Genomic DNA, 27,609 nt, shown 5'->3' with positions numbered 1-27,609 from the left:
CTTAAATGTGTGGTAAGCTTACTTCAGTCAGATATGGCCATCTTTATGGCTGTTTTCTTTTAAAATAGGGATGTTACTGTGTGTGAATGCTTTTGGTAACTGAATGTACTTTGTGTCCTTCCAGGTCTGAGAGCATGAAACTATTAACTAACTTCTGTACATTAAGGTCTCTCATGGACCATGGAGCTCAACAAAATTGGAGTTGACTTTCCTTTAATGTTTAATTTCTTTCTGAGGTCCTCTGCACATAGCATAGTTTGCATATGTCTCTGTAGAACTCCTACCAATTCTTGGTCTCACTTTCACTGCACAATCAATATTAGACACTCTGCAGACACTCCACACTGCCCCAGCCCAGTGTAACTGACTATTTCCTTAGCAAAACCCTTCTGGATTGATGAGTCCTCCTCTTTTAGAGACAGACATCATATTAAAGATGGCAGAATGTCGCCAGAAGCTGGAACAGCAACAAAAGGCCACACAAAAAACAGCAATCTAAACTCAAGGACTGCGGGATGACCAAACTAAATTTGGATGCTAAAGGGAGCTATGCTAACAATAGCAGCAATTGATGGAGTAAGGAATGACGTCAATTAATGCTCAAAACATGTTACACAGGATGAAATAAGAATCTCAACTACTGAAGATCAATTGTGCTCCCTGCAAGTGCAAACTCTGGCGGCTAAAGACAAATGTCTAGAGTAAGTGAAAGTCTTTGAACCAAGATCCAGACTATTCAACCTGAGACTGGTTAACCTGCCAGAAGACAGTGAAGTTGGGGATGCATGCACATTTCTGGAAAATTGGATCTCAGAAGTTCTGAATTTTGCACCATTGTGGTCCAAAATTGTGTTTAAGTGAGTGTACAGAATAGGTTGGAGGCCAGATCCTGGTTCCCCACCAAGAACTCTCATCCTGAAGTTTTCCCAAACTAGCTGGAAAGGATGGCAGTAGTGAAGGCAAAAAAAACAGATCCTATGCAATAATCAGGTGGGATTCAACCCTGACCTGGCCAGCGGAGAGTTAAAGCAGTAGAAGGTTTTAAATGCTGTACATCAGAAACACCATCATTTGGGGGTCTGGTATGGTATGCTCAGCACCATTCACACACATTTGAGAACCTTTTTTGAGAAGATCACAAAAGAAAAAGTGATGGACTGAGAATAAGCAACTTGTGGGTAAACAGAGAGACTTGCCATAAGTTGGTCATAAGTTCATAAGTTAATGTGCACGTCTCATGTTTTCTCTCGTTACATGAGCAGTCTGATATTTTAGTCTGTTATAAGTTTAGATCTTGTTGAGGTTTTTCTGAAAATATATAATAGGAATACAGCCATATCCTGTATATTCATCAGTAGCAACATGGGTCCTGATTTTAGTTTATTATTAAAGTAACCTTACACACGTAAGATGTCTGAGGTTTTCAAAAAATGGGATATAATCCTCATATCTAAGCTGTATTTAGTCTGTAGTGAGCCTAAAATAAAAACCGTAGTATTTGTATTTCAATAGAATAAGCCTTATAAATTCATATCTCCAATATTGTTACAGATCGCCTAAAAGGACAAAGTGGTCTGAGGCGACGTCTCACATATGTTTACTGCCTCTTCTTCTGGCTTTTTGGCAGTAGGCTAAGAACAGTTTAGGACATTACCGCCACCAGCTGGTCTAGAGTGTGGACACATAGACTGTGAGCGTGCATTTGTTTATTGTTGAAAAAGCTTATAAACTGACCATCGACAAACCAACGAAAGGCACAGACCTAATCTGAGAAGTGAAAGTTAAAGTTAACGTAAGGTTCTGTGAAACGGGACCTGAGACAGAACCGGGGACAAACACTGTGTTGTCTCCAGGATGGAAAACTACTGAGAGACAAAGACTTTCTGACGCGGAAGTTTCCGGTTTTCTGTTGAATAGGTAATTTACCACATCAATATAAATTCAATCTGTTGTTCATTAGATTTGTTTTTTGTATATTCAAAAGGATGCTGTTATAGTAGCATTTACATTGTTACAAATAGAATCATATTGTGAATAACTCCTGCCTCAGATCATTGTAGTACTTGTCGAGTCATCCTAGATGTATTTATTTGGTTAAGTGAAATTCCCACAACCTCAGGATGTAAAATCATTTATTACAGGAGAAGACCACTGTGTCATGTATCACCTATGTTCTTACTGTTCTTTTATAGCTGTCTGGCCCTGATACATCAACTTCAATGAAAGGAAACCCTTTTTCAGATCCTACTGTATTTAGCAATGAAGTTTTCACTGGAACACAGGCAAATCAATGCACTGAACAATTTTAATGTTCTCTAATGTTTTATTAACAAAAAGTTTCTTTCTTCCATTCTTTGTTATTTCATCTCCTTTCTGGCTGCCATTTTACCATATCCATTAAAACAAAGTCTTAAATGCTTTAGTATTATAATATTATTTGTTTGTTTTCACAGCATGCATCTGAAATTGATCACTCACATGCATAGTCAATGTTCAAAGTTGTTTACATTTATATCAGATATTGAATGGTTGAAAACTGGGATTTCAGTTTCAACAGACTGTACAAATATTGTTTTTAATTAAAGAAATGTATTTATATAAATACGCATAAAAGATGCACTCTATACATCATTCTTGTGGAATATAAACCCTGAAAGTCATACTCATATTAGCATTGCTTTTGTAAAACTAGATATAAATATCAAATATTATATTAATAGGTATAACAAAAATAATAAGTATTGTAACCGTTTTCAACAGGGCTGATCCAGATGGGAGGTCACTAGTCATCCTTGAAAAGCAAAGCTGAATCATGGTGCCTTTCAGGCACACCAACCTGTGAAAAAATCAGTTTGTGTATAAAATGGAGTGAGGAGCATAGAGTTTGATATGATGCTACCAGCTTGTTACACATTGAACCTTTAAAATTAGCTCAGTGTATTTTCTTTTCTGTTTTATAACACAGCATCTGATTTAAATATGTAACATTGGGACTGCATGGCATATCAAGGTTAACAAGTTTGAAAATGAGAGTGTTAAATATGGTGCCCCCAACTGCCTGCTGCTGAAGCAGGGCGTGTGACTGATCCAGGGTGCCCTTGTAGGCTGCACACTCATCACAATGCCGGCAGAAGTCCTCCACATCCCGCAGGTGCTGACCCCAGTAGAACCCCTGATGCAGCCTTCCGATGGTTTTAGTGCTGCCAAAGTGTTCTGAGCTGGCGCCCCCATGACATGGCCCCATCATGACTTCTCTGAGGGCTTTGGGCACAACCACTTGCCACCTCTCTTCCTCGGTGGCTGGCTCTTTCCATGCACACTGCAGCACTCCATCCATCATGTGCAGCACATCAAACTTACTCCACAGGTCCTTTGTAGCAACCGACAGACGCATCGCGCTTCCCCAGGGTGGTCTCCTTCCACTCTTGACCCACTGACGCACTGGGTTCAGATCCCTGTCTTCCTCCTGTTTGACCACCAACTCTGCAGCATCCACGACCTCCAGGGTGCAGCATGTCAGCCCAGCAGCAGTCTCCTCCCTCTGTTGCTCCTTTTCTCTGGAGTCTCGCCGGTTGCAGTAGCTGCAGCTGTCCACCGCACATGGACACTGGGACACGGTGAAATGAAAGGACTGCAGCCCCTCCAGCCATTGCGCAACCTCGGCTCCCTGAAAGACATCAGCCACTGGAGTGCTGCATGGTCTGTTCTTATGGTGAAGTGCACACCACACAGGTAGCACTTGAAGTGTCGCACGGCCAACACGACAGCCAACAGCTCACGTCTTGTCACACAGTAGCGCCGTTCACTCTTGTTGAAGACGTGGCTGAAGTAAGCCACCACTCTCTCCCCTTCTGGTCCCTCTTGCGATAGCACTGCTCCCATGTCCCCAGGGGTGCACCTATACAAGAAAACCCCCTCACAAATCTTCTATAATAGGAGGCTAGACCTAAGAAGCTCTTGAGCTGCTTCTGGTCGCTGGGGACCGGCCAGTCTGTGACGGTGCAAATCTTCTCCTCCAGTGTGCTGATGACCCCACTGTCCACCTTATGGCCCAGGAACTCCACCTCCTGCCGCATGAAGTGGCTTTTTTTTTGGGAGCAGCTTCAGTTCAGCTGCCGAGATCCCCTCCAGCACCAGCCTCAAGTGCGGTCAGGAAGGACCTCCTGTGGACGCGAACGTCATCCAGGTACACCAAGCACTCCTGACGGGGAATATCAGCCAGCACATTGGTCCATTAGTCTCTCAAACGTCCCTGGTGCGTTACACAGACCAAAACTCAGTACTTTCAACTCCCAAAGTCCCAGGCAGGTGCTGAAGGCTTTCTTTGGTCTTGACTCAGGGGTGATGGGAACCTGCCAGTACCCACTGCGTAGATCGGGTGACGAGAACCACCTCCTTATCCGCAGCCTGTTGCTGTACCATTGGAAGGCGGCAGGGGGCATACTTTGATGTGTTGTGCATCCCCAGGGTCAATGTAGTGCTCAACCAAGTGTGTGAGACCCAGCTCATTGTCATTGAGGGCAAAGATGTCCTTAAAGTCCCAGGCACCTTTGCTGTTGGTCATCCAGACCAATACAGTTCTTTGCCCAGATGGACCGAATAGCCTCTGTCCGGTTCTCTGGGAACTCTGCTTGCTGCTGTGGGGCTGATGCTGGTGACATGGGTGGGCTGGATGGCGTCGTCCCTGCCTGAGAACTGTTCGGTGTGGGGTGTGCAGACACGCTGTTGGTGGATACCACTGGAACAGTCCGATGGGAGGGCGGGGTCAGCTTTACATGCTAGCCACCCGGCAAAATGAGCTCAGTGGATCCCAGGTCCAAAGCACACCCGGTGGCTCTCAAGAAATCCAGACCCAGAATGCAGGGGTCTCTAACATCAGCCACCCAGGCAGAAAAGGTCACTGATAAACTCCCCAGCGTGAAAATACAAGTCCCTCTGCCTCTCATTGAGGCTGTTTGGCCAGTTACAGTCTTACTGAGGTCTGCTCCAGAATGGTTCCCTCTGGAACAACGTCCGGCCTCACCAATGTGGCTGTAAATCCTGTGTCCGCCAGGGCTGAGCAGGAAATGTTCCCATGACAGAGGTTCCCCACCTCCAGCCCACGGTCACAACAGTCTCATCACAGGTGTGCACGTCAACTGACCCCCTCTTCTTGCTCGAAGACTGCAGCTCCCGGTGAATGGCTGAATGGGCCCATGTGGTCCGGGCTACATGGACCCTTCCCCATTTCCCTGCTGGCCTTTCATTCTTGGGCAGTGGCAGTGGAGCAGGTAACCAGGTTGGCCACACCCCCAACAGACATCAGGGCATGCACGACCAAAACTGGACAAGAAGGTGTTCGCTTTGTGGCACAGGCTGCAATCTCCCTCTCCATGGCGAGTGAGAGCACCTCCCCCAGGGTTGTGGGGTGGGCAAGCTGAACATGCAGGCGCAGTTCATCTGGTAAGAGAGTCTGGATAAACTGGTCACATAACAGTTCATTTAGGACACTGTTCGGAATGGCAGCATATGTGTGCCGGCCCAGGCCCTCAATCTCCCTCAAGCAAGGCAGCGGAGTGACTAGCCTGGCTGCCGGTTACGGTGCTTGAACTCACAGCATATAGAGTCTCTCAGATTGAACTGTCCAAAGCGCCTCTGCAAGGCTCCAACCAGCGTGCTATAGTCCCTCCTCTCTTCTGGGTTCAGTAGCAGCAAGCAGGCTGAAGCATCCTCTGTCAGCGATAAAACCAGCTGTACTGCTTTCACTCTCTCTCACCAGCCTGATATATCTGCTAACAGCTCAAACTGTGCTGTATAAGCCTCCCAGCTTCCTGTGCCTGAAAACTTCGGCGTTTTCACTCTGGAATAAATTAACTGCTGGGCGCCGCCATGTTTGTTTTCATCCGGGGCTGCCGCTGCTTCACAACGTAGCTTTGACGCCTCAGTTTAGTCTAACTGTGGCTTAGTCTAACTGAGGCGTCATGGCGTCTAGGTTCAGCGCTGTCAGTCTCTGGCATATTAACTACACACTTGTAGGCTTCCTCCTTTACCTTAACTCGGCCGCTTGCGTTGCCAATCATTTATTTATTTATTTTTTCTCTCTCCCTCTCACCCGAGCAGTGCTCCTGCAGCGGGATCGAATCACAGGCTTCTGACACCAATGTAATGCCTCTGGTCAAGGAAGAAGAGCCTGTGGCGCTGCCCTACCCCCAATGCTCCACTCCAACCACAACATGGGTCCCCAAACACGAGCCGCTGTCACAGCCACAACTCACACTGAAACTTCTCTCATAACCCTTCCGTTACAACTCTCTGCTTCTATCCAATTCCCTCACACACACAACTACCCTGTCTCTCCCACCCCTTAACTCCACCCCCTCCTGAACCTGCAGATAAGCCAATCAACATTAGGCACGGATACAAAGAACATCAACATTGGCGGATCATGAATAGTTGGTAATATTTTCTTATACACATTCCTAACTACATTAAGCCTAACAGATTAGGTGTCTTTCTAAAATTTGGGATCTTATTCAATTAGAAATAAAGGTATCTGTGCATATATAGGGCCGCTGTTTCTCTAAGCAGAATGTTTGATTCCAGTCTTCCCTAGTCCACATGCCGAAGTGTTCTTGGCAAGATATTAAACCCCAAATTGCCTCTTTTGGGAAAGTGCTGCACAGTGGTCATCAGGACTAGAAAAGCATGATTTGAATACATTTGAATACATATACATTTACCATTATATATGCAGGTATGTGTTGATATGCGTCTTAATTAGCCCCAGCTGTAGTAAGTTCAAATAATGTGAGTACACTCACAGTCTATGTGTTTATTTGCATTGCTGTTTAATTCAGTGTTTATTACAAATTCCCCAAAATCCAACAGCTCACTTTCTATCATGAACAATTCAAATAATGCAGTGTCACATAAACATATTTTGAATTGAAAAGGCACTGTATGATAAATGAAAATTGTGTTACAGAAATACTGACACACAAGACACACCATACATTTAAGAGACTGATTTTATCTTCAACTTCCCTGTATTTAGAGCTTAGCCATGTGCATAGCACATACAAAGTGAAATTTTATTAAGCCCTGTATAAAACTACAGGACAACTGATAAAAGTAGTTGATACAAAATTGTCTTAAGACCACAGGACTCAGAATCATACAGTATACAATATACAAGTACATTATCAGATCATCACTTTACAATAGAAAATCATTTCCCTGAACACAGGCATCCAGGCAGCGGAGATAGAAAGAAATATATCAAGATTTAACATTTGGTACATGTGTAATGGGTAGTTTGAACAACTGACTGGAAACCAGTCAGTCATTTCTTTAATTATAAGCTGTTGTTATTTTGTCCTGAAAGCAGAATGATAAAGTACACACTGCCTGATACAAACCCAATAGTGCTACAAAGTCTTTTCAAAATTCTCCTTCCTCAGGTGTTGAGCTTTAAGTATTAAAAAATATCATTAAAATAATTCCAAAGAAGCATGAAATAATGGTGTATCTGTTATGCCAACAACATTGTTATTATATCCATATTGTCCCATTTTTTTGTAAAAAGTATTTCCAGTCAAAATAACATGTTTTATAGATTAGAACGGGACACTGTTCCTGAGATAAATGTATTGCTGCTGAATTACCTACATCAATGCATGCAAACTGTGTGGGACTCAATACCAATAAGTAAGTGAGAAAATGTCCTGAAATAACAGTGATATGGGAGGAAATCTGCTTTGATGTTGTCACATCCCTGGTAGGGGCCATGCAATATTTAGAGGCAGTATGTGACCTACAAGCTGTGTCTCAACATTCTTTGTTGGCTACATTCACAGACTGGTTGCATCACAGCGACGTGACTAGACTGTCACAATTCGAAGGCCCTTTCAAATGCAGCCGATAAATGTGGCCTTCCCTTCCTTCCCTAAGCATTGGAGGCTCCACCAGGTGTATGCTTCCTGGCCCAACATATCCTAGGATTCATTGGGCTTCAGTGACAAACTGTTTTTCAAAGAGGTAATGGTGGCAAAAGCAAGGTGAAAACGCCAGGAGAATGATTTTTAAATGTAAGTACTCAACCGAACAGCTAACAGTACACAAAAGTAAACATTTTTTAATTATGTTTTCTTCTGTAGCTTTGTTGCTAGGCAACGGCTTTAATAGCAGGAAAGCTGGTAATGCAATAGAAAGAGCAGACCGTCTCATTTCGGTTCAGCTGACACAGTGTATGCGGCCATTGAAGGATGCAGTGGATGTCGGTAGATGCAGCCACTGGATTGAGTGACTTCAATTCACAGAATGCAAAGTTCTATGGTGTGCCCTCTAGGGAAACACTCCAGTAACATGAGTAGTACACACATAGTTCACAGCATGTATGTGAACAATTACATACAACGCATATGGTCATTTGCGCAAATGTGTGAAAAAATAAGTATATCACCAGTCTGTTGTTCATGATCTGACCAAACTGCTAAACTCATACCACCAATTGACATAACCTTAGAATGGAGACACAGGCATTTAACACATGGGATGTAAAAGTGTTTCGCTGGAGGTTGGTGTTTCATATAAATGTGCCATTAACATGATTTGACAGGGCACATGTGCACAATTGATGCAACAGCTGAAATACTTTACATACTTTAACCTAACCTACATGATAAAGGTTGTATGAGTTGGCTGAATTGTTGAACACCTCATTCTCAAATGCCAACACAAATTAATCGTAGTTACGAGCGTAAAATCCAGGAAAACTGAGCATAAAATGCTTCAGGTAATGTTTATAGGCATAAAGCATAAGTGGTTACACGAGCCATTACACTGCCTGTATGCACAGATTAAATCATGATAAGTTTCATGGCAGATGGATGGCAGAAAAACACACCTGAAACTAATTTTATGGACATTCTGTGAGACTGTCAAAGACCTTGTGGTCAGCTATGGCAGTCAACCTGCTGTTAAACACCTAGTCAATAATGTGAGTGAGTATGAGGGTGCTACACCAGTCACAGACTTCTGAACTTCCCTGGTCTTGCTTGGTAGCTGAATAAACAAATTAGAAGCCAGAGTAAAGGTCTTGCCCTGGGTCAGTGACAGAGGCCAGAATGGTATTCTACTGTAAACATGACTGCCATGCAAAACAGTGACATCTGAGAACTCTGAGCCCGGCTGTGAGCACCAGATGCATCACAACACCTGCATATAATACCAGCAGGGAATCTAGAGGGAATAGTTAAATTTACTGTAAAAAGAGATTTTACAGGGCCTGCAGACAGTTGCTTAAGCACCTGATCTGATTGTCTTAATTGTTTAGAAAAAAATCACATTACTTCACCCGCAGAGTTCAGATCACTCTCTACATCTATACTCTTGCAGGAATCATAGCCTGAAGCAACCACAGCAAACGTTTGCATGATATTTGCTTGACCAATTTGTAACCTAATACCCAGCATGTGTGTTCAGTGTGGCTGGCCATCAGTTCGACTGAAGGCACTGTTTCTCAGCAGAGAGAAGATAAATCAGTCACAAACAGTTGGGCGACTTAAAATGTATGCGATTGTATGTGGAATGTTGAAACTGAGATTTCAAACCTCTAAGATGAAAGACTGAATAGGAAAACATGAGAGCATAGCAAAGAAAAAAGAAGAAAGAGGTTAAATATGGTCATCTATTTCTAACCAGTGCTTTTTTGACCTGTGTTGTGAATGATTGGTGAACCTATTCATTAATTGAACCAAAGTGAACCAATCAAATGCATTTCATGCTTTAGACAGAACTTTACCACAGCTCTGTTGGTATAAAACTGTCACCCCTTACCACCCGACCCCCGGCTCCAAAAGGAATACCAGCACCTTCAGTTACTTAGAGGTTATATTTACAAAATATATAAAGAAAAATATAGGGTTACTGGCCCTAGCATATAGTACAGTCCAACAGCTGTCCGTAAATATTTCTCCCATGATTATCCTTTCTAAAAGTAAATCACAGGGTAAAGATAGCTGGAACGTGACAAGGCACAACTAGGACAACATGGCCACCAGAGCTGAGCAGCAGTCAACTGCAGGGACTCAGAATGACAGAAAGGAAACAGATACAAGTAAGAGGGGATCTAGGAATATGTAAACTGAGCTGGTGCAGGGGAAGGATAATGCTGTGGGAGGTTGAAGTAATACCTGAAAATCAGTGATGGTTTATTAAAACAGAGGATGCACAAGGAGGAAGTGGAAGTTGGATGTACTGGAACTGCATCAAATTTTGTATCCTCACAACAATGTAAACGTGAGCTTATTTTATCCTAGGTGTGTGGTTGTTTATCACCACAGAACATAGAAATTAGTGGAAAGTAAATGCACTAAGCCTCAGAAACTCAAGTATGACCGTGCCTCAAGATACTAATATGAGTGAAGGGGGCGGTCAATATTTTGGGAAACAATTGTATAAATTAGTGAAAACAGAATTGACTCTCATGTAATAGTAGCAGCCAGTTATCTTAGTTCAGCATAAAGACTTCAAACATGGGGCAACTGATAGCCAGGCTCTGTTCACAATTTGAAGAATATATCAGATTGCACCTCACTTAAGCTTGCTGTTCTTAAATGTTTTGTAATTTTTGCTTTCCCTCACACCAGACATTGATAACCAGACTTCAGGACCATTTAGGTGTTGCAGCAAAGACTATGTAACTTTGTTTTTTTTTTCTGTAAGGAACAGCAGCACAGATGTGAAAATTAAAGCAGTTATAAAATGTATAACTGGCTATAATTGTTTTAGTCTGGGCTGTTTTATTGAAAACGAATTATAACTTTACATTTGTAAGATTAATATAACAATAAAGGTAATATCTGTCCAATCTGCATAACCATATCCTGAGTAAGGGCAGGCAGACAGATTTTTTTCCTCTCCCAGCGCTACCAAACAATCAGAAATAACCTGACATAAAGAATAGTCCTATTCCTCAGAAAGAGCCTTGTGTTCTCTGTTGCATTTCAGCGCTTTGACCTTGCCTTTAAACTCCCCAAATTCCCTACTTATATAATGTCAAAGAGGATGCCTCTCTCTATCGGCAGTCTTATAGATCTGACTGAGATTGACGGCAGAAAAGTTCAGAGTTCATCAGCCTTGGCAAAGCTATAAACAGACCAGTGGAGGTTGTGGGGTTTCTTCACCAACCCCCACAACCCCCAAAACACACACACACACACACACTCTCTCTCTTTTCATCTCTCTCTTTCTGGCAGAAAGATGATAGGGTTTCAATTAGGCTGCAGTGCCATACAAAAGACTTGCTGCATTGGGCAATTATTGACACGTGTAAAGATTTGCAACCTAATTCTCTTTGAAGGCTGAGACTCAACAGGTCCTGTTTTGTTGTAAATACAAAAAACATAGTTAAAAGATAAATGTTTCCCGTGCACTGTTGCATATCAACATCAGTGCAGAGAAAAGCAAAATTCTGAAATTCGATTTCAATCAGTAGCAGCAAATATCTGATAAATAAAAAAAAAAATAACAAAAAAAGTCTGATCCCCCACAGTAAAGAGACAACCCCTTCTAAAAATACAGAACTGTTATTAAACATAAATTAGAAAAATTAATATATACAAATCAAAAGATCAAATATGATACACTTGCATAAAGCTTGGAGTGAAAGTGCATCATAGTTTGGAGTTCCCTTCCTCCTGCTGTCTCCACATTGAGGTGAAGTCTATTTACGATTATATTCTTGGTAAGAAATGTGTCACCGTCATGGCAGGTGACACTCGGTTTCCTCTTTTAGTTTTGCCGTTCTTACTCAGGCCAATGTACATCCCTGCGTAGGCCACCGACTCGTAGGCGTTGTAGTTGTTGGCGAGGAGCTTCTCTCTGAACTTGCACTCATTGTTGTAGTGTAACTGGAGGAGGGAAGAGGCAGATAGAGGGATTATTTAAAATGTTAATTGTTTGAAGGCAAAGAGAAGACAAAGATTCTAGGGATATTTCGGGGGAAATGTTAAGTCTGTATTGTTCATTGTGATAACTATCAAACAATTGCTTCATTTTTCACTGCAGGACTATTGTACAGCAGTTGTTTCTTTCAGAGATTTTCTGCAAAAGAGTGAATGATGTGAGTGCAGTTGGACATCATGCTCTCTGATTGTGCTCTTTTCTCTCAGTGAGAGGACTAATAATCAGTTGCTCTTTCCAACTGAATTAAGTTATTAACAACTTCCTGAGTCCAAAATAGAGAATGACTAAATGTCTGAAGGAGTAGAAGCTTCAATAATGTGTAAATAACTTGATAGCAATAAATACCAAACATTAAAAAAAGAAAAAAAAAATTAGAATTACACATGGAGAAATGTGTGCTTCAGACTTGGTGGTATTCATGCAGTTCCATGGAACATAACTGGCATTATGTTTTGCCTTTTAAAATATGTTGGGTTATTTTGTGTAGGTTATTTGATCAGTTTTTATTATTATTAAACAACACTTTGACTAATTATTAATTTGGATACAATAAGTAACTGAATTTGTTTTGTAAATTTTCTGAAACCTTGGTTTGAACCCCACCTCAATTTTCAATTGTTCAGGCAATTTTAAATGTTGCCTTCTTTCTCAATTGTTCAGGCAATTTTAAATGTTGCCTTCTTTCTCAAGTAGAATTGAATTGTGAATAATGTTGAGTGAAGTCACTCAAGACCAAGACTATAGTTATTATTGACAACAACACTGTGTGGACAATATTGACAATTTTATATGTTGATTCTAGAGTTTTGACACTAATTGGGCTACCTGCTGTGACATTGCCCAGCCAGTAGGGGGAGGGACCCAGCTGTTCTTCCTGGGCAATCTATTCTGTGGCCTGTTTTTTTTTTACCTGTCGCCACCTTGCTGCCCACCCTACAATTATACTACCTGCTTTGCTTAGATTCTGTTGCCTGATCTGTTGGAAGATGCACTGATTTTAAATATTCAGTGGTCAGGTTTTTTGGTCAGAGACAAATCTTCAGACCGCTGCGAAGGAGGATATCCACTTAAGAATCGAGATTCTGGTTAACTGGGTGGCGATCCAACATATGGATCTTTGAGAGGCATTCCATTTTCATCTTCACTCCATGGTGTGGTAGGACAGACACTTTACAAATATAAATTGGGCCCCAACGATCAATCCACCAATTTGACAGTTAAAGACTTGACTGAAGGACATTAAAGTGACTTTTATGTGCGCACTTTATTATTTTAGGTGGTAATGTATGCTTTATTGTATTTGAACTGCAGTTTATGTGTTCTAATATATGTATCTTCAAAGTTAACCCCGTGTTGTGTCTCCTTACTGATATTCAGGTCCGGGGATCCTGCTTAGTGCTTCTGATGCTGGTCCACATTTACTCTCTTATTCATAGTTTTTAAGTGTTACCAAGGGTTACACAAGAAAACAAATAGTTAAACAATTAAGACACCTACACTTTTTGCTGGATCTGTAAAACAGAGCAAAATGATGAAATTAAAGTCTTTGTCTTCTAAAAAAGTTGCGTGTGTGTTTGTGTATGGGTGTTTGAAACAGTGATGTGCCAGTGTTCCTACACTCACAGATCCATAGAGCTTTCCTCGCTGGTTCATGGCCACAAAGAGTCCACTGCGCACACCCAGCAGAGTCACAACTCCTCTCTCCACTGGAGAGATCTGCAGGAGACCTTCAGGAAAAACAGACCACACACTGAAATATCCTGGTCTGATAGCTAGATCTGATTCTCAGTGATTCTGACATTACTTTGTGTCACAGATGATGAGCTGGACAGACTGGAGCTCAACAGAAAGCAAAAAAATCCTTCTCTATCTGAGATTCTAGCATTGACAGATGACCAGTTTAAATATGTTGCAGGTGATGTGACAGTTTGCCGACTATTTGATGCTGACTTGACAGTTTACATTTTTAGTTATTTGCTAATTAAATGTGCTGACTCAAACTAGATAATTGTAAAATTAAAGTAAAAGAAATCCTGATCAAACGAGGCTTCATCAAGTGATTATATGCTCACCTCCTCACTGGGCATCAACATAACACAAATCTTAAAAGAAATTGTATAATGAAAAACAGGGCAGTTATTTCTTGTGGTTTTTTTTACATTAACATTTATAGATTTATAGTCAAAGAAGCTCAATCTTCAACTGACTGACCAAATAACAATAATTTGTGAGCTATCTGTCACAATTATATACTTGTGTAGGTCTGTGGATATCAGCTAAACTATATTAATTGCAGATATATATTTGACTGTTTACTGAACCCTAGGCTATTCTCACTTGGCCTTGGCTGTGTATTCTTTGTTCTTGCTCTAATTGGAAAATGCTTTACAGTGGCTTGAATTCCTCACAGAGACCATCTGTAATGTATCTCTCTGAATTTGTATGCCTTATCTCAAAATAGTAGCCTACAGAGGCCGCACAAAAAAGAAAACAAGTTTGAAGTACCTCAACTCACTTTGTGTCACTTTGATGGGACCACAATTCACAAACAGGACATGATGGGGATTAGATTTGACATGTAAGCCAAATAAATGTTTGTTATTCTTCGTGTCTGCACATGTAAGTATGAGTTTGCCTGGGCCGGACCGATGGGGTTAATCTATCCCAACAGATGGGTCCATGCGCTGTGTCCTAACTTTAGGTGCTGGCTGGCCGCTGTCCTGGATCACAGCGAGCTCTGGTTACACACAAGGCAGAAAGCACGGGCACACAGAGTATGTGCTCACTGTGGAAGAATTCCAGATGTTCACACCAAAGAATGGATCAATCACCGAGCTGTTCACTGACAAGTATGAGCATCATCTCATTCAGTAGCCTACGGTCAATGAAGTAATTTAGCTCCTGAAGACTTCTAATTTTCTTCAAAACGCATTAGAAAGAAATCAAATTGGTATTTGCTTTTATAACAAAATGGCCCAAGTAAGTAAACCAAAAACTGCCAAAGGTGGAGAAAACAATTATCACTTTCTTATATCTAATTAATTAATAAGTGACACAACTTACTGTAGCGGTTCTCATTATGTATCCCCGTTATTCTGCCGTCCGGTAACAACTGAATGTGAAAGCCGATCCCCACGTTGCAATAGAGGCGACGCAACCGTTTAATGCCCAGGAGGTAGTCGCTGTCCCGGTTGATTTCCTCCCGCTTCTCTCCCGGGATCCGTGCCAGAGACCTGGAGTAGAGGGCCTCCCAGCGGTCTGCCGTTCGGTTCAGACTGGGGGCGCATCCCGCCAGTCCGGTCACCAGGCCCAGGACCAGGACAGTGCGCATGGCCGCCAGAGAGCCCATCTCGGGTCTGGCTCTGAAAACAGCCGCCCGGCGTTTGCTTTTCCAATGAAGCGAGGATAAAAAGAAGCAGCGGTGCGGCAGAGAGGATCGTGTGTAAGTTGCGCTCATTCCCAGACCGACAGGCGCACTGGCTTCATCGTCGGAGCGACATTGATCTGCATGAGCGCTGCTCAGCCATGCCTCTATATTTATACCTGCACACACATTACATCACAGTTCCACACTTAAAATAAACCTACAAACTACATTTTCACATTCGGGCGCAGCAAACAGAGCTGGAGGCTTTATTCAAACCAAATAATAGCGGGCTTATCTGAGAGCAAAGCAGGAGTTTGTAGAAAGTAAATGAATGAAGGCGTTGTTATAGTGAAAAAAAAACTTCATTGTGCGAGGTTTTCATTATCAGCAGCAGAATATCATACTATATGTATGGGAGGATGTAAAATAGGAAACAGCACAGTTAACAGACCATGATGTCGAGACAGGAGACAGTTCTATAAATGAACAATAACAGGAAAAAACACAGGTCCAATTCAACCGAATGAAAAAAGCTGGTACAGGGGAAATCATATCCTGGGCCCTTAAAGAAAACAATGGTAAGACTAAATAGAGAGTTTCCACCATGATAAAATGCTATCATTTTTGGCGTAGACTTTAAAGAGCTCTGACGTGTTGACTGAAAAACCTTGTAAAGTTTGTGAACTGTCATAGGTGTTACTGGCCATGTATCATAGGATCCGTGTTTATGAATAGGTAATAGAATATAGGTTATTGTTTACAAGAAATAAGTCTTGTATTTCTTAAAAAGTTGTAGGAGCTTTATTTGAAATCTTCACATTACAATTTTGTATTATTTAAACATTTTCATTGTTTGATTTGGTTTCCCCTTTCAGTTCTAAAAGTGTGGCTATGTTGTGTTTATTAATCATCTTTGAATATTCAAAATATTAAATAACATTACCTAATACCTCCTTTAGTTGACCTTCATCGAAGTAAGGCCAATATCAAACCAATGTGATAAGTGGGTTTTAAAACATTACTCTGATTCTTCTCTGAATTTCTGTTGATATGATTTAGTTGAATAATCATAACCTACTGGTGTCATGGCTGTGGGACTTTGATGTGTCATCCCTGACAGTCTTTAAGATGCAGTGGTGCATTACATTTGATATCCAATGAATTAAACTAATCAACCTACCCTCCTTTTATTTCACCATTTTACTACTGCTTTTCTTCATGCAATAAATATATGCAGAGGACTAATATTTACCCTCTCTGCTTAGTGTTTTGTTATTTATATATGTTTGAGGACTTAGGGTCTTCACTGTCTATCAGCCCAGCAACAGAGTCTTTTGATCTCTGGGGTGGTTCTGTCCTGCTCCTCACTGACTACGCATGAAATGTTTTCTCACGTTCACATTCGGCTGATCCTCAATGTACAAAAACATTGTTTCTTTGTGTGCTGCAAAATGGCTCCATGAATGCAGCTAGATCTCAGAGACAGTCCTGTGGTGTTGAGGCCTCTGGTTGATGACCAGCACAAAAAATGTCTGACATAATAGCTAAAGAACAAGACCCAGTCTGGGGGACCAAAAGACCCTCAGAATCCATGAACCAAAAGAATAACCTGTGGTCTACCAGCCTAAGAGGATAAGAAAGTTCAGCATCAAATTGTCATTAAATCAGTGGAGTCTCAAGAAAACTCAAGGCATTGATAGCCTTGTGAACAAACAGTGGGCTAATGGAAAGCTTAACTCAGGACCAATTGAAAGACTGCGGAACCCTCAGGACACCACTTCAGAGCACTTGATGGACAACTTGATTTGAACACTGGACCTTCAGGGCAGGAATCACATCCCAAAAATAAATCTTAATGACAGTTGATGACTTGGTTGACCACCAGGAAAACTGAATCCTTGAACCACAGAGCCACAAAACTGTCCAAATAGCTCATGAACCCCAGGACCTCTAGGTGCCGGATGGACTCATTGACCACTGGGTCTCCAGGATGATTGTTGGAACGGTAGTACTCCAGAATATCCTAAACTGGGTGATTCAGACCTGAAGACATTTGGGGTCTGTGGTTCTTGGGGTAGAGCAATTGTTCTCTAACCAGAAGGTTGGCGGTTCGAGCAAGATACTTAACCCCAAATTGCCTCTTCTTGCACTGTATGAGTGAATGACAAAAAAAAAACTGTATTGTACAGCGCTTTGAGTGGTTATCAAGACTAGAAAAGCACTTTTTAAAAACAGACCACTTACCATTGTTGAGCCACACAGACCAGCAGGCCTTGTGCTGGCGCTGTCCATGGTTCTGTAATCTCCTCTTACTACTTTTAAGTAAAAAAGTATATTGAGTTGTGTCTCTTCAGTTATGCTGAGATTTTTATGTTATGTTCATCTTTAGATTTTGTTTGTGTTGTACTGAAGTCATTGCAGTTTTAGGTTGCATGTTCGAAATGAATTATGCTGAGTGAAAGAGGTTTTAGATTTCACTGGGTGACAGCTGCAATTCTGAGCTTAAAATGTCCAAACATTAAACACAAGCATTTGTTGGTTTATCAATTTATTCATCCTTTCCAATCCAATGTATTGCATCTTCATATAATTCTTTACAATAGGATAATAACTGGGCTTTAAAAAAATAATTGTAATCAAAAAGCACTGTCTAAAACCATGGGAACCAGCAACCTGTAACATTTTCTTTTGGATTTTTTATCAAAAAGAAAGAAAACACATACAAGTTGGATCATTATTTCATTTTTCATTTGTTGATGAAAACTTTTTGTAGACATTATTAAGACTCACCTAGCATATCAGACACTAAACATTATTCTGTTCAAATATTAACCTGAATTAGTGTCAAACAATCCATCTGTAATGTGTGAAAAGGTGTCCTACCTGTTAGTGAGTTTGTATATCAAGTGTCATGCTCTGTTTATCCAAACAGGGGAGGGATATTTCCTCTGATATTGTTGGCAGAGTAAAGTTGGATGCTGGCCAGCGAGACAGCTGTGGCTGAACTGCTCCCATACTGGATTCACTAAGTGACTTGTACTGGTGCATTTGTCTTATCAGTCTAGATCATCTATTCATATTACATGTAAATATATATATGAAATATTGTCAATTTGTATCATTGTTCTCCACTTTGCTCAATAATTTGATTTATTGATATTCTTCAATGAAATTTTTTAACAAAATATGTTCTTTCCGTTGGTGAAAAGATGACAAACTTATGAATGTGGACTCTAACATGACTCTGGTAATTCCTTTTTGTAAATGCTGAAATTTTAATGGATGGTTACTGTGTTTGTTGGCAGGGATCTTGACTGAGCTCCATTAATTAAAGGGCACATTCACACATGGCAACAAGTCACCAGGTGTCTGAAGGGGAGACAGCTATCTGCCTCTAGGGGTCAATGTTTACAAGTGAACAGTCATGAGCTGGGGGCAGAGTTTAAAATACCATTCAATTTTTTGTGTACATTTTTACTCCGGAATGTCTCTGTCAGCCCACCACAATAATAATTCTTAATAAACTGGTTCAGTTAATTTTTTGACACTTTGTGTTGAACTTTGTAGCCATTATTTTGTAGATTTATTTTACCATCATTGAACTTTGGCAAGTAGCAAAATTACAAGAATGTTTTAATTGATATTCTGTACTCAAAATTATAAGATGATAATATAACCCATATATTCCATCAGCACAATCGATGTTGCAGCTGAATGTTGTATTTATTCCACAGCTGCCACGTCTTAGTTGAACAAAGCCTTCAGTGGGATGTCATGGATAGAAAGGACATGTGGGAAGATATCGGTATGATAAATGTTATTAAATGAAACAGACAGACAGAGGGTAAACAAAAGGCCCTAGCCCCTCTAAAGTTCTGCATTCCTGTTGAGTAATATTAGAGTTTTGCATTCATAACAAGGTGTTACATTTTGTATGACACAGTTTCTGCTTACAAGAGGACCTGTCTTGTTTATTGACTTTGCGGCTTTTGGTCGGTGTTTCAAAAAAAGCCCAAAAGTCTCAGGCGGCATTGCTTCCCAGGCCCCCCTTGGGAGGAGCTATTGTCCTAGCCAGGAAGCCTCCCCAGCCTGCAGGTATAGAATGACAAGGCTTTATAGCAGCTACCTATAGATGGGAGTGAGGCAAGGCAAAACCTGAACATCCAAAAGAAAGCTTCTTGTAATGAATTTTGCATTGCATTTTTGTAGTTTCTGCTCAGCTGTATTACAGCAACCTAGTAACACCAACCTAGTTTTTCACCCTTACCTGTCCACTGCAGCTCTACACAGCAGGATTATGGCACAGAATCTATGCTGTAAATCCTTAATGATGTGATTTGTATACTTTGGCTGGTTAGATTTAGCTATTCCAGTTAGTGTGTCTATCCAAGATTCTCAGAATTGAAACATTAAACTTCATAATGACATGGAGGACGTTACAGACGAACACAGGCACAGCTGTCTAACCATCTTCACATCTGCTTCATACAGTTGCATTTACCCCTCGAGGAAACCAGAAAACCTTGTATTTCAAAGGGGAAACAGTCAGATTCGATGTGTGGGAGTAAGATCATTGTCAGTGAAAAAAAAAAACATACACAAACACAAATTGGCCACTTGTTTTCTCGTGTCAATATTCATTTATGTTGGAAGCAGGTGATAAGTGAAAACTATGAAACAATTAGCAACTAGCAAAATGTGGAAATAGTCTTATCAATAACTTACAACACAGCACCAAATAAATACTCATATCATTAGTAAAATATTCATATCATTAGTAAAATATACAAATTACTTCTTTCAGTTTGCAGACAGTAGACTATCACATTGTAAAAACATTCCACTATATCACATCCCATACTGATTTTACATTTGTGTCTTAATGCGAATCTGACAAAAAGTGCTTTGATTTATTACGTCCTCTGTTCAATATCCATCATTTTTGTTCATACTTTATTGTAGCAAAATATTATATTCTGTTAATCATTTCAGTGAAAGGAAAACCTAGACATCGACTGTATGCTGTATTTAGAGTAATCCCTGTCCAAAGGTCTGTAGCTCTGTTAAAAGATGAAGATAAATGAGTCTGGAACTTTTTATAAAATAAGATGGAAGTGTTAATCTATATTAATGCATTCATTTACAGTAACAAATACTAAGACAGTAGCATTTTTGAAGAACAGACAGTAAATAGAAGATTACACAGGTTGTGTGTGTGTGTGTTTGTGTGTGTGTGTGTCAGTGTGTGTGTGTGTGTGTGTGTGTGTGTGTACATGCCTGTGTACATGCCTGTGTCTGCAGTGTGTGAGCGAATGTGTGTGTGGACAATTCAACTTATGTGTCACCATACTTCAGGGGGCCTTAGGTCTTCTCTTTCTCTTCTACGGATTATTTTCTTTGTGCTTCAATGACAAATACTTCCCCTAAACCAGAAGGCAGCATCAAGACTGTTTTTCCACATCCTCCACTGAAATCAAGCTACACTGTGTAACAAGGTCAGGGTTCTGAAAAGTCACAGGACTACAGGGTCAGCCCCCTCATCTCAATGTCTGCTCAGTCAGCCCCTGCCTTTCCTGGCACGATGTCGGCGTCTTCGGCATTCACTGTGGCTGCTGAGGTGATGCGTGTGGTGGTGTGCGCTCTGACTGTCTCTTAACCGTCTCACCATCTCATGATCCTTGTTGCCCAGAACCCGAGGCAGAAATAGTGAGGCTTTGTCTGTGCTTCGTGTTTTAAAGCCCCGCCGTGGCCGGCCTTTGCCGTTAATAGAAACATACCACTGGCGTTTGGCACTGGCTCGTCGCTTGTTGCTAATGCCCCCTGTTGGCAGTGGCTGTTCGGTCGAGTGGTGGCGAGATGCATAGGTGTTGTACCCCAACTCATGGATCCGCTCCACAAACTCACACTCTTTGTTGAATACTTCCTGGGGATATGAGAAGGAAAGAAACAGTGAGCCACATTTGTCATCCAGCTTGCAGTATGTTTTTGATTCACAGGGAAAACTCTCAAAGACACTGAGTACCCTACACAGCTCTGAATGGAAATCTGAATCACTGCAAATGATCCACAAAGTAACAGCAAATAAATTCAGTCAGTTCACAGGACTAAACAAAATCTTTCTGCCCTATCTTTCTCTCCCTCTAAGCCAGGAGCTGTTTGTGTTGAAGACGGGGTGACGATGATGAAATTTGTACCCACCGAGGCATACAGTCGCCCTTTATCATTCATGGCCAAATATCTGCCAGAGAAAAGCCCTTTTATGGCCACAACTCCCACATCCACCGCTGTGATTTCCATGATGCCTGCAACAAAAAGAAACTGACAACTGTTAGATGACAAACAGTTTAGTGTATTTGGTGGAGTCATTATGACCAAATATCTTTCCATGTATCTCTATAGTTTCAGCAATCATTCTTCGAGGGTGAAATAGCATATATTGAATAGCCTATGTTCTAAAACAAAAAGACTAAATCACTAAAATAAATCAACGTTTACAAAAGTAAATTGATTAATTTCCGCTTCTATGGGGCACCTCTTAGCACCTAATTTGCGGGTTTATTGGCTTTTTAATCAGTGCTTGATTAGACAATGGCTGTTACAGAAAAGCTCTAATGCTCTGTAATTAGATAAACACATCCGTTGGGACAGCGCATTTGTCCCGCCGGGAACTTAATGCTGGCTGATACTTCCAAAAGAGATTAAACTGCATGTCTCGCTGTCGCACAACCACGTTTGCACTGCTATATTAACTTCCGTTCATTGCGCTATTACTAACGTTTAACGTTACCACTTAATGTCATAAACTGAACCCAACCTCAATTCACCTTCAGGTGACAGTGAAACTTCGTAAGGTTGTTTTAATAAATCAGATTAGAATTTAAGAGATAATAAATGAGCTGAATACTGCACGTTTTAATAAAGGCAAAACAAGTATGCTACAAGATATTAAATCACCCTAGGTTAAAATGTCATGCCACCAATTTATATTTAAACACTTCCATATAAAACTTGATTTTTTTTTTTTTGATTTTCACAAAGGCGCTTATTATTTACAAAACAGATGAGCTTGTGTCATATTACATAGGATACTTTCAATGAGTGAAAAATGAGTCAATACTCACTTAATGGATTGGTTTCCTCCAGTGATCCATCTATCTTCCCATTAGGATGGATTTGTAAATGATATTTAGTGGCGCAGTAGAGTTTCCTACGTCGTGGCGCACCTCCGAGGTGTTCATATACTCCTCCGCGGCCCCCGGCGTCCCTTCTCTGCCGGGGGTCGCAAGCCTGGCCAGGGGCGCAGCGGCTGCGGGGACTAACGGGATCCAACAGGCTCAGCAAAACCAGCAGATATATCATCAGCATTGTGGCATGGCCGGGGAGAGACGACTGTGGCAAAAAACGGAGAACTCCTGCTCCCGGGGTCCCATTAAAGTGTCGGGGCCCATAAGCTGGAGAGCTCCAGCACTGCGCACATAGGAGTCCAAGAGATACCGCTGACAGCACAGCCGTCCCCGCGGTGGGATCCGCTGCTGCTGCTAGAAGTCCCTCCTGTGGCTCTGACTGAGAGTCGCAGCACAATCAGAGCGCAGATATAAAAGAAGCTTGTAGCGACAATAGGCTGAACTCCGACCAATTGATACAAAGGAAAGGGGGAGGCAAAGGTATCAGCCCTGTGTGAAGCGAGAGAGTGCGGCGTGGATAAAATTACACAGTGGCGGAGTGTGGAACAGCTCTCTCCCTTGAACGCTTCTGCTGAAAGAGCAATTCGACTTTCCAAAGTAGTCTATACAGTCGAGTGTGCCTTAGTCAGTGCACCAGGTGAGGAATAATGTGTTTGATGTTGTCATACATAAGTAATCTACCTTAACCATAACAAAACACAAATATCTATTTTCATTTTTTATACTTTTTATAATTTCACTGTTGATTCCCATATTTTAGGTTTAACAATAATAATCTCTATCCAACTGGATGGTTTAGTCTGGCTGCTTGGACACAACTTTCTCATTCAAATTTATTGATCATTTGAACATAATGAAGTACTAAAAAAATTACTTTGGATTTATAATATTAGATAATGTATAAATAGGCCTAGCTTCACCCCGATCAAACAGGTGCTTGTCAAGGATACCCAGTAAACCATGTAAACATGAGAAACTGAGTCAGTAAATCAAGTGTGTTTAATTTGTAATTTGCCTTGAATCAGGGTTTCTTGCCTTAGCACAGTCCTACACTCACATAGATGCACGAAGGTCTTAAGCGCTGGTGTCAAGCTGTGGCTGCAGGTTGGCTTGGGAATCAACCCCAGCTTCCTCTCTCAGTAGTTACATTTCTAAAATATTTACAAACTCCTTCCTCCCTCTGAACTGTAAGCACTGTCTGCTAGTTCTACACTTCATTTCTGTTAAAGTTAAATTAAGAAAATAGATAAGTAAATTATCAGTCTCAATGCTCTCTCCATGTGCTCCTCTCAACACAAAACCCTTCTCCTGTGCATTATTCTTTATCTTTCACCCGAGCAATGGATTATCCCAGACTTTTCCCATCCTAAGGCCAGGGCTCTGGCTAAGCAGCAGCCGGTGGGCGGAAGAGCAGCAGGCTAAATGACTACTGCCTAAATTGCTTCCATCTTGGTCACATTATGGTTTGCATTCTGGTAATTAGCACCATCATCTACAAATCTCTCTGCCCTTTGGCGCTGTTCCACTGCTGCTATGGAGGCCTGTGCTGAGAATCCCCCAGAGAGTCAATGGTTAATTTGTCTTCCCCTGCCATACATCACCCAGCTATTTGCCTCTGTCACTTTATTTAATTCAATTATCAGAAAAAGGCTGCTCTTTTAATTAGAAATGTGTGCACATTGTGCCTCAGAAACCCCTTGTAAGTCAGACAACACACCAAAACATCAGCCAGGTCGTGTGTATCTGAGGTTGTTCTGGTGGCCATTTCTAAGTGAGACACTCTTGATGTGGTTAAATGCTGGAAGAGGGTGGAACCTCAGATGTGGTGTGCTGTTTCTCTCAGAAACTATTTTAATTACGCTCCCCTCCACGCCGCCCACATAGCATCCCCGCAATAAGCAGGGCAAACGATCTCAATTTGTGAGGCACGCAGACACACACACACACACACACACACAAACACACTAACACACACACACACACACACACACTTGAACATTAGACCCCAGTCCATACTAAACTCCATAATTCACTCACATAATGCAGCCAGCACAAACCTTAGCAGACAAATCTAAACTATATTTTCAGCAGTGGGTTGCATCTTCAGATGTTTTTTAATGGTCTCACAGATGTCTTATTTCTGATGGGCTGAGACCAACCATTAAATCCTACATTTCACAGACTTTGCTGCTCTGCTTGTTCTTTACTGAAACTTATGTAGTCACCACAGTGCCAACAGTGTGGGGATACTCTAGGAAAGCATTTTACATTTCCGGGCTGCAAGGATATACAGTATGTGGGGTCACATTGGGGTGGAGACCTTTATGGGTCTTAAAAGTTGGACCTTATCTCAATTGTTTGAGAAAAATAATTTATACATCTCTTTGAGTTTGTACTTAAAGAGATGTATAATCAGTTCTCTCAGTAAGAAAACCATAGACTTGACTAACTTCTGAAAAGATACATCTTTTTCTTTCTTTGTTAATACTATTTGCATGTCTAGGTAAATAATTAATAGACTATATTCATAAAGTGCTTTTCCAGTCTTTTCCACCACTCAAAGTGTGTTCAAGTAAATATAAGTCCCATTCACCAATGAAGTGGTGAAGGTCAAACACAGAGAGAAAGAGGACAAGGATGAAACCAAAAACAAGATACAATTCCAGTTCCAATGTTTGGGATGACCATTATGGAAGCTGGAAAGATAGTGTATCCAAATTTGATCTTTATTGTCACATCTTTTATCCATGCTGTCAGGCAAGGAAACAGCTGTATTGCACTAGTGATAAAGTAATGTATACATTTATGGTAATTTTGTATAATGCACAAACTGTAACTATACCTGGAAAGTGTGGGCCCACTGAGGATTCTACAAATTCACAATAATGGAAATTATTTTTTCATCAGAATTGAAAGGTACCCACCAAATGTCTAAGTCCATCGAAGAGCAGTTGGTGTTTCAGGGTGTTGATAGCATCTCCTTCATTGTCACAGGCTACGACAAAACAGTCCGTTGGGTTTTTTTGACATGCGCCAACATTTCCAATATGTAAAGTTATATACAGCTCAGCTTGTGTCATTTCTTCTCTTGACTCTCCCCTCCATTAGTAGCATAGCAAACCTTTCATTGAAATTTAGTAAGTGTAGGGGGCCTATGTCTCTCAGGGTTCCCGAACATAGAGTTTATCTTCATGTGAATAAAGGGTTTTCAAAATAATGCATCTCAGAACCTTGTCCCATTTGGCAGAGGCAAATCAACTGTGTTTAGGAGTTTGTCCAGCTATCTATATAAATCAAGTTGACAAATGGATCCTTCAAAGTGATCAAAGAGCCATTTGAATTCACATTACACTGCACACTTGCATTTCAGAGTGTAGCGGAAGTGAATCAGATCCCAGTGCATTCTTAAAGCTTTCTGGGTGCATTCACACATAATTTAGTAACAAGACAATACTTTTTTTTCAATATAAATACTTGGACAATTCTTTACTATTTACCTAACTGAAATATTTTCAACCATTTCTTCACCATTCTGTCATCCACTTGACAAATGAATCAAAACCCAGTCACATGAAGTGTCTTGACATAGAACTCCAAAACATAAATTTTTACTTTCTCCTTTTCTCTCCTGTGACCATGAATAAAGGCAAGAATTTCAGGGCCCTTTTTTTAATTGACCTCCCAAAAATTCTCCCCCCACAACAACCCTCTTGGCACAAAAGGGTTTCTTTTCTGCAATAATACAAAGGTTATTAGCCAGGTCCTTTTCTTGCTCCCCCACCTTCCTTTTTTAGTGGAGGAAAGGGAGGTACCAGTAATCCAGAGCAAATCAAAATGACCTTTGAACCCTTTCTGCTGTACATTTTCTCATGGGCAGTTTTCTTTGGCTAGGCAGTGATCAGAGGGCTAAACCCAGCCGCTGCCTCTCGTCTCCTGACAAATCGCTGCTGAGCCTCTTTTGTCCCAATGACTTTGATCTCACCTGCTTGTCAGGCACTTAAAAAAGTCTAGTACAGTTCCAGGACACAGCAAACAAATTGGCAACTATTTTATTCTGACTCCCTCTTTTTCATTTCTGCTCAGCCCTCTTTTCTCTTCAATTTGTGGCATGCTGGTTTGGTTAATCACGTTTTAAAGCTTCCAACAACAACAACAGTTGGACAATATTAAAAAATCATTCTCACTTGAAGTGGATTCAGTAGCAGATACAGATAGAGGGTAGACATCTAAATGACTAAAGTTTAGGTTTTGTTGATAAGAAATATGAGGCTAGACTATGTGGTATGCACTACTATGATCAGGGACATGCACAGACATTTTGGCTAGTGAGAAAAATTGCACTTCTTATAATTATTTATAACTACAATAGTTTAATACTCAACAGATCACAATGTTCTTCTTTAGTAATTACTGGTGACAATGACTTTGCTTCAGTGAACCTATCCTTTCACATTTAAGGGAGGGCTGTCTGTATCATGTGTTGATGAATATCTATCGGCAAACAACAATCTAGAAGAATGAATAGTTATTAGATGAAGACCCTACCATCAAAATTATGCATTAACTGTTTAAGGCAGGACACTACAGGGAAAAACATAGTTTTTTCATGTACTGGTCAACATTGAGATTTAGTTCTATTTTGTTTCCATGTTCCAAAATTACGTTATTTACTACCCTCTGTCTGTCTGCATCTGTAGATTTCACCAAACAAACTAATCTGTATATTTAAACACATTTCAGGGGAAAATACTGTCTTGTTGTAAATCATTAATTGGAGAAGTTCTGTGGTGTTTTAGTTATTTTCTTTTTTATCCTATTCACCTGCAGTGCCAATTGGCTCATTTTAATTAGTTAATGACTAATTTGCATATCAAGGTGGCAGATGTGATGACACCATTAGATACAAATTTGACTGTATTCACCTGTAGTGTCTCAGCCTGTATGCCCTAATTTATTACTTTAGCTAGTAGCTCATGCGTGTACATTAGCAAGTTACCTATATTTGTTTTTGTCTTTTGGCTAATTAGCTGTAAACTCGAGGCACTGGGAGCTTAGTCTTTTGTTCATCACTACTCAGCTCCACACAAGTGAAAAAAAACACCATAACTGGGA

General features: G+C 40.9%; 2 protein-coding genes across 2 annotated transcripts; both read right to left on the bottom strand.

Moving 5' to 3' along the window:
* Positions 1-19: 19 nt before the first annotated feature.
* On the bottom strand, positions 20-15,573 carry fgf4 (fibroblast growth factor 4). The gene is made up of 3 exons (XM_020079870.2): positions 15,010-15,573; positions 13,570-13,673; positions 20-11,891 (listed from the first exon to the last, which is right to left on the bottom strand). Exons 1-3 carry the CDS (start codon positions 15,401-15,403, stop codon positions 11,715-11,717), a joined length of 675 nt encoding a protein of 224 aa, XP_019935429.2. The 5' UTR covers positions 15,404-15,573; the 3' UTR covers positions 20-11,714.
* A 2,850-nt stretch (positions 15,574-18,423) lies between these two features.
* On the bottom strand, positions 18,424-23,018 carry fgf3 (fibroblast growth factor 3). Its single transcript, XM_020079846.2, has 3 exons — positions 22,435-23,018; positions 21,512-21,615; positions 18,424-21,236 (listed from the first exon to the last, which is right to left on the bottom strand). Exons 1-3 carry the CDS (start codon positions 22,676-22,678, stop codon positions 20,871-20,873), a joined length of 714 nt encoding a protein of 237 aa, XP_019935405.1. The 5' UTR covers positions 22,679-23,018; the 3' UTR covers positions 18,424-20,870.
* Between the last annotated feature and the right edge of the window lie 4,591 nt (positions 23,019-27,609).

The sequence above is a fragment of the Paralichthys olivaceus genome, chromosome 1 (genome assembly GCF_024713975.1).
Source record: "Paralichthys olivaceus isolate ysfri-2021 chromosome 1, ASM2471397v2, whole genome shotgun sequence".
Lineage (NCBI taxonomy): Eukaryota > Metazoa > Chordata > Actinopteri > Pleuronectiformes > Paralichthyidae > Paralichthys > Paralichthys olivaceus.
The sequence above is the reverse complement of the archived record's forward strand: the minus strand, read 5'-3'. Positions and strand labels throughout refer to the sequence as shown.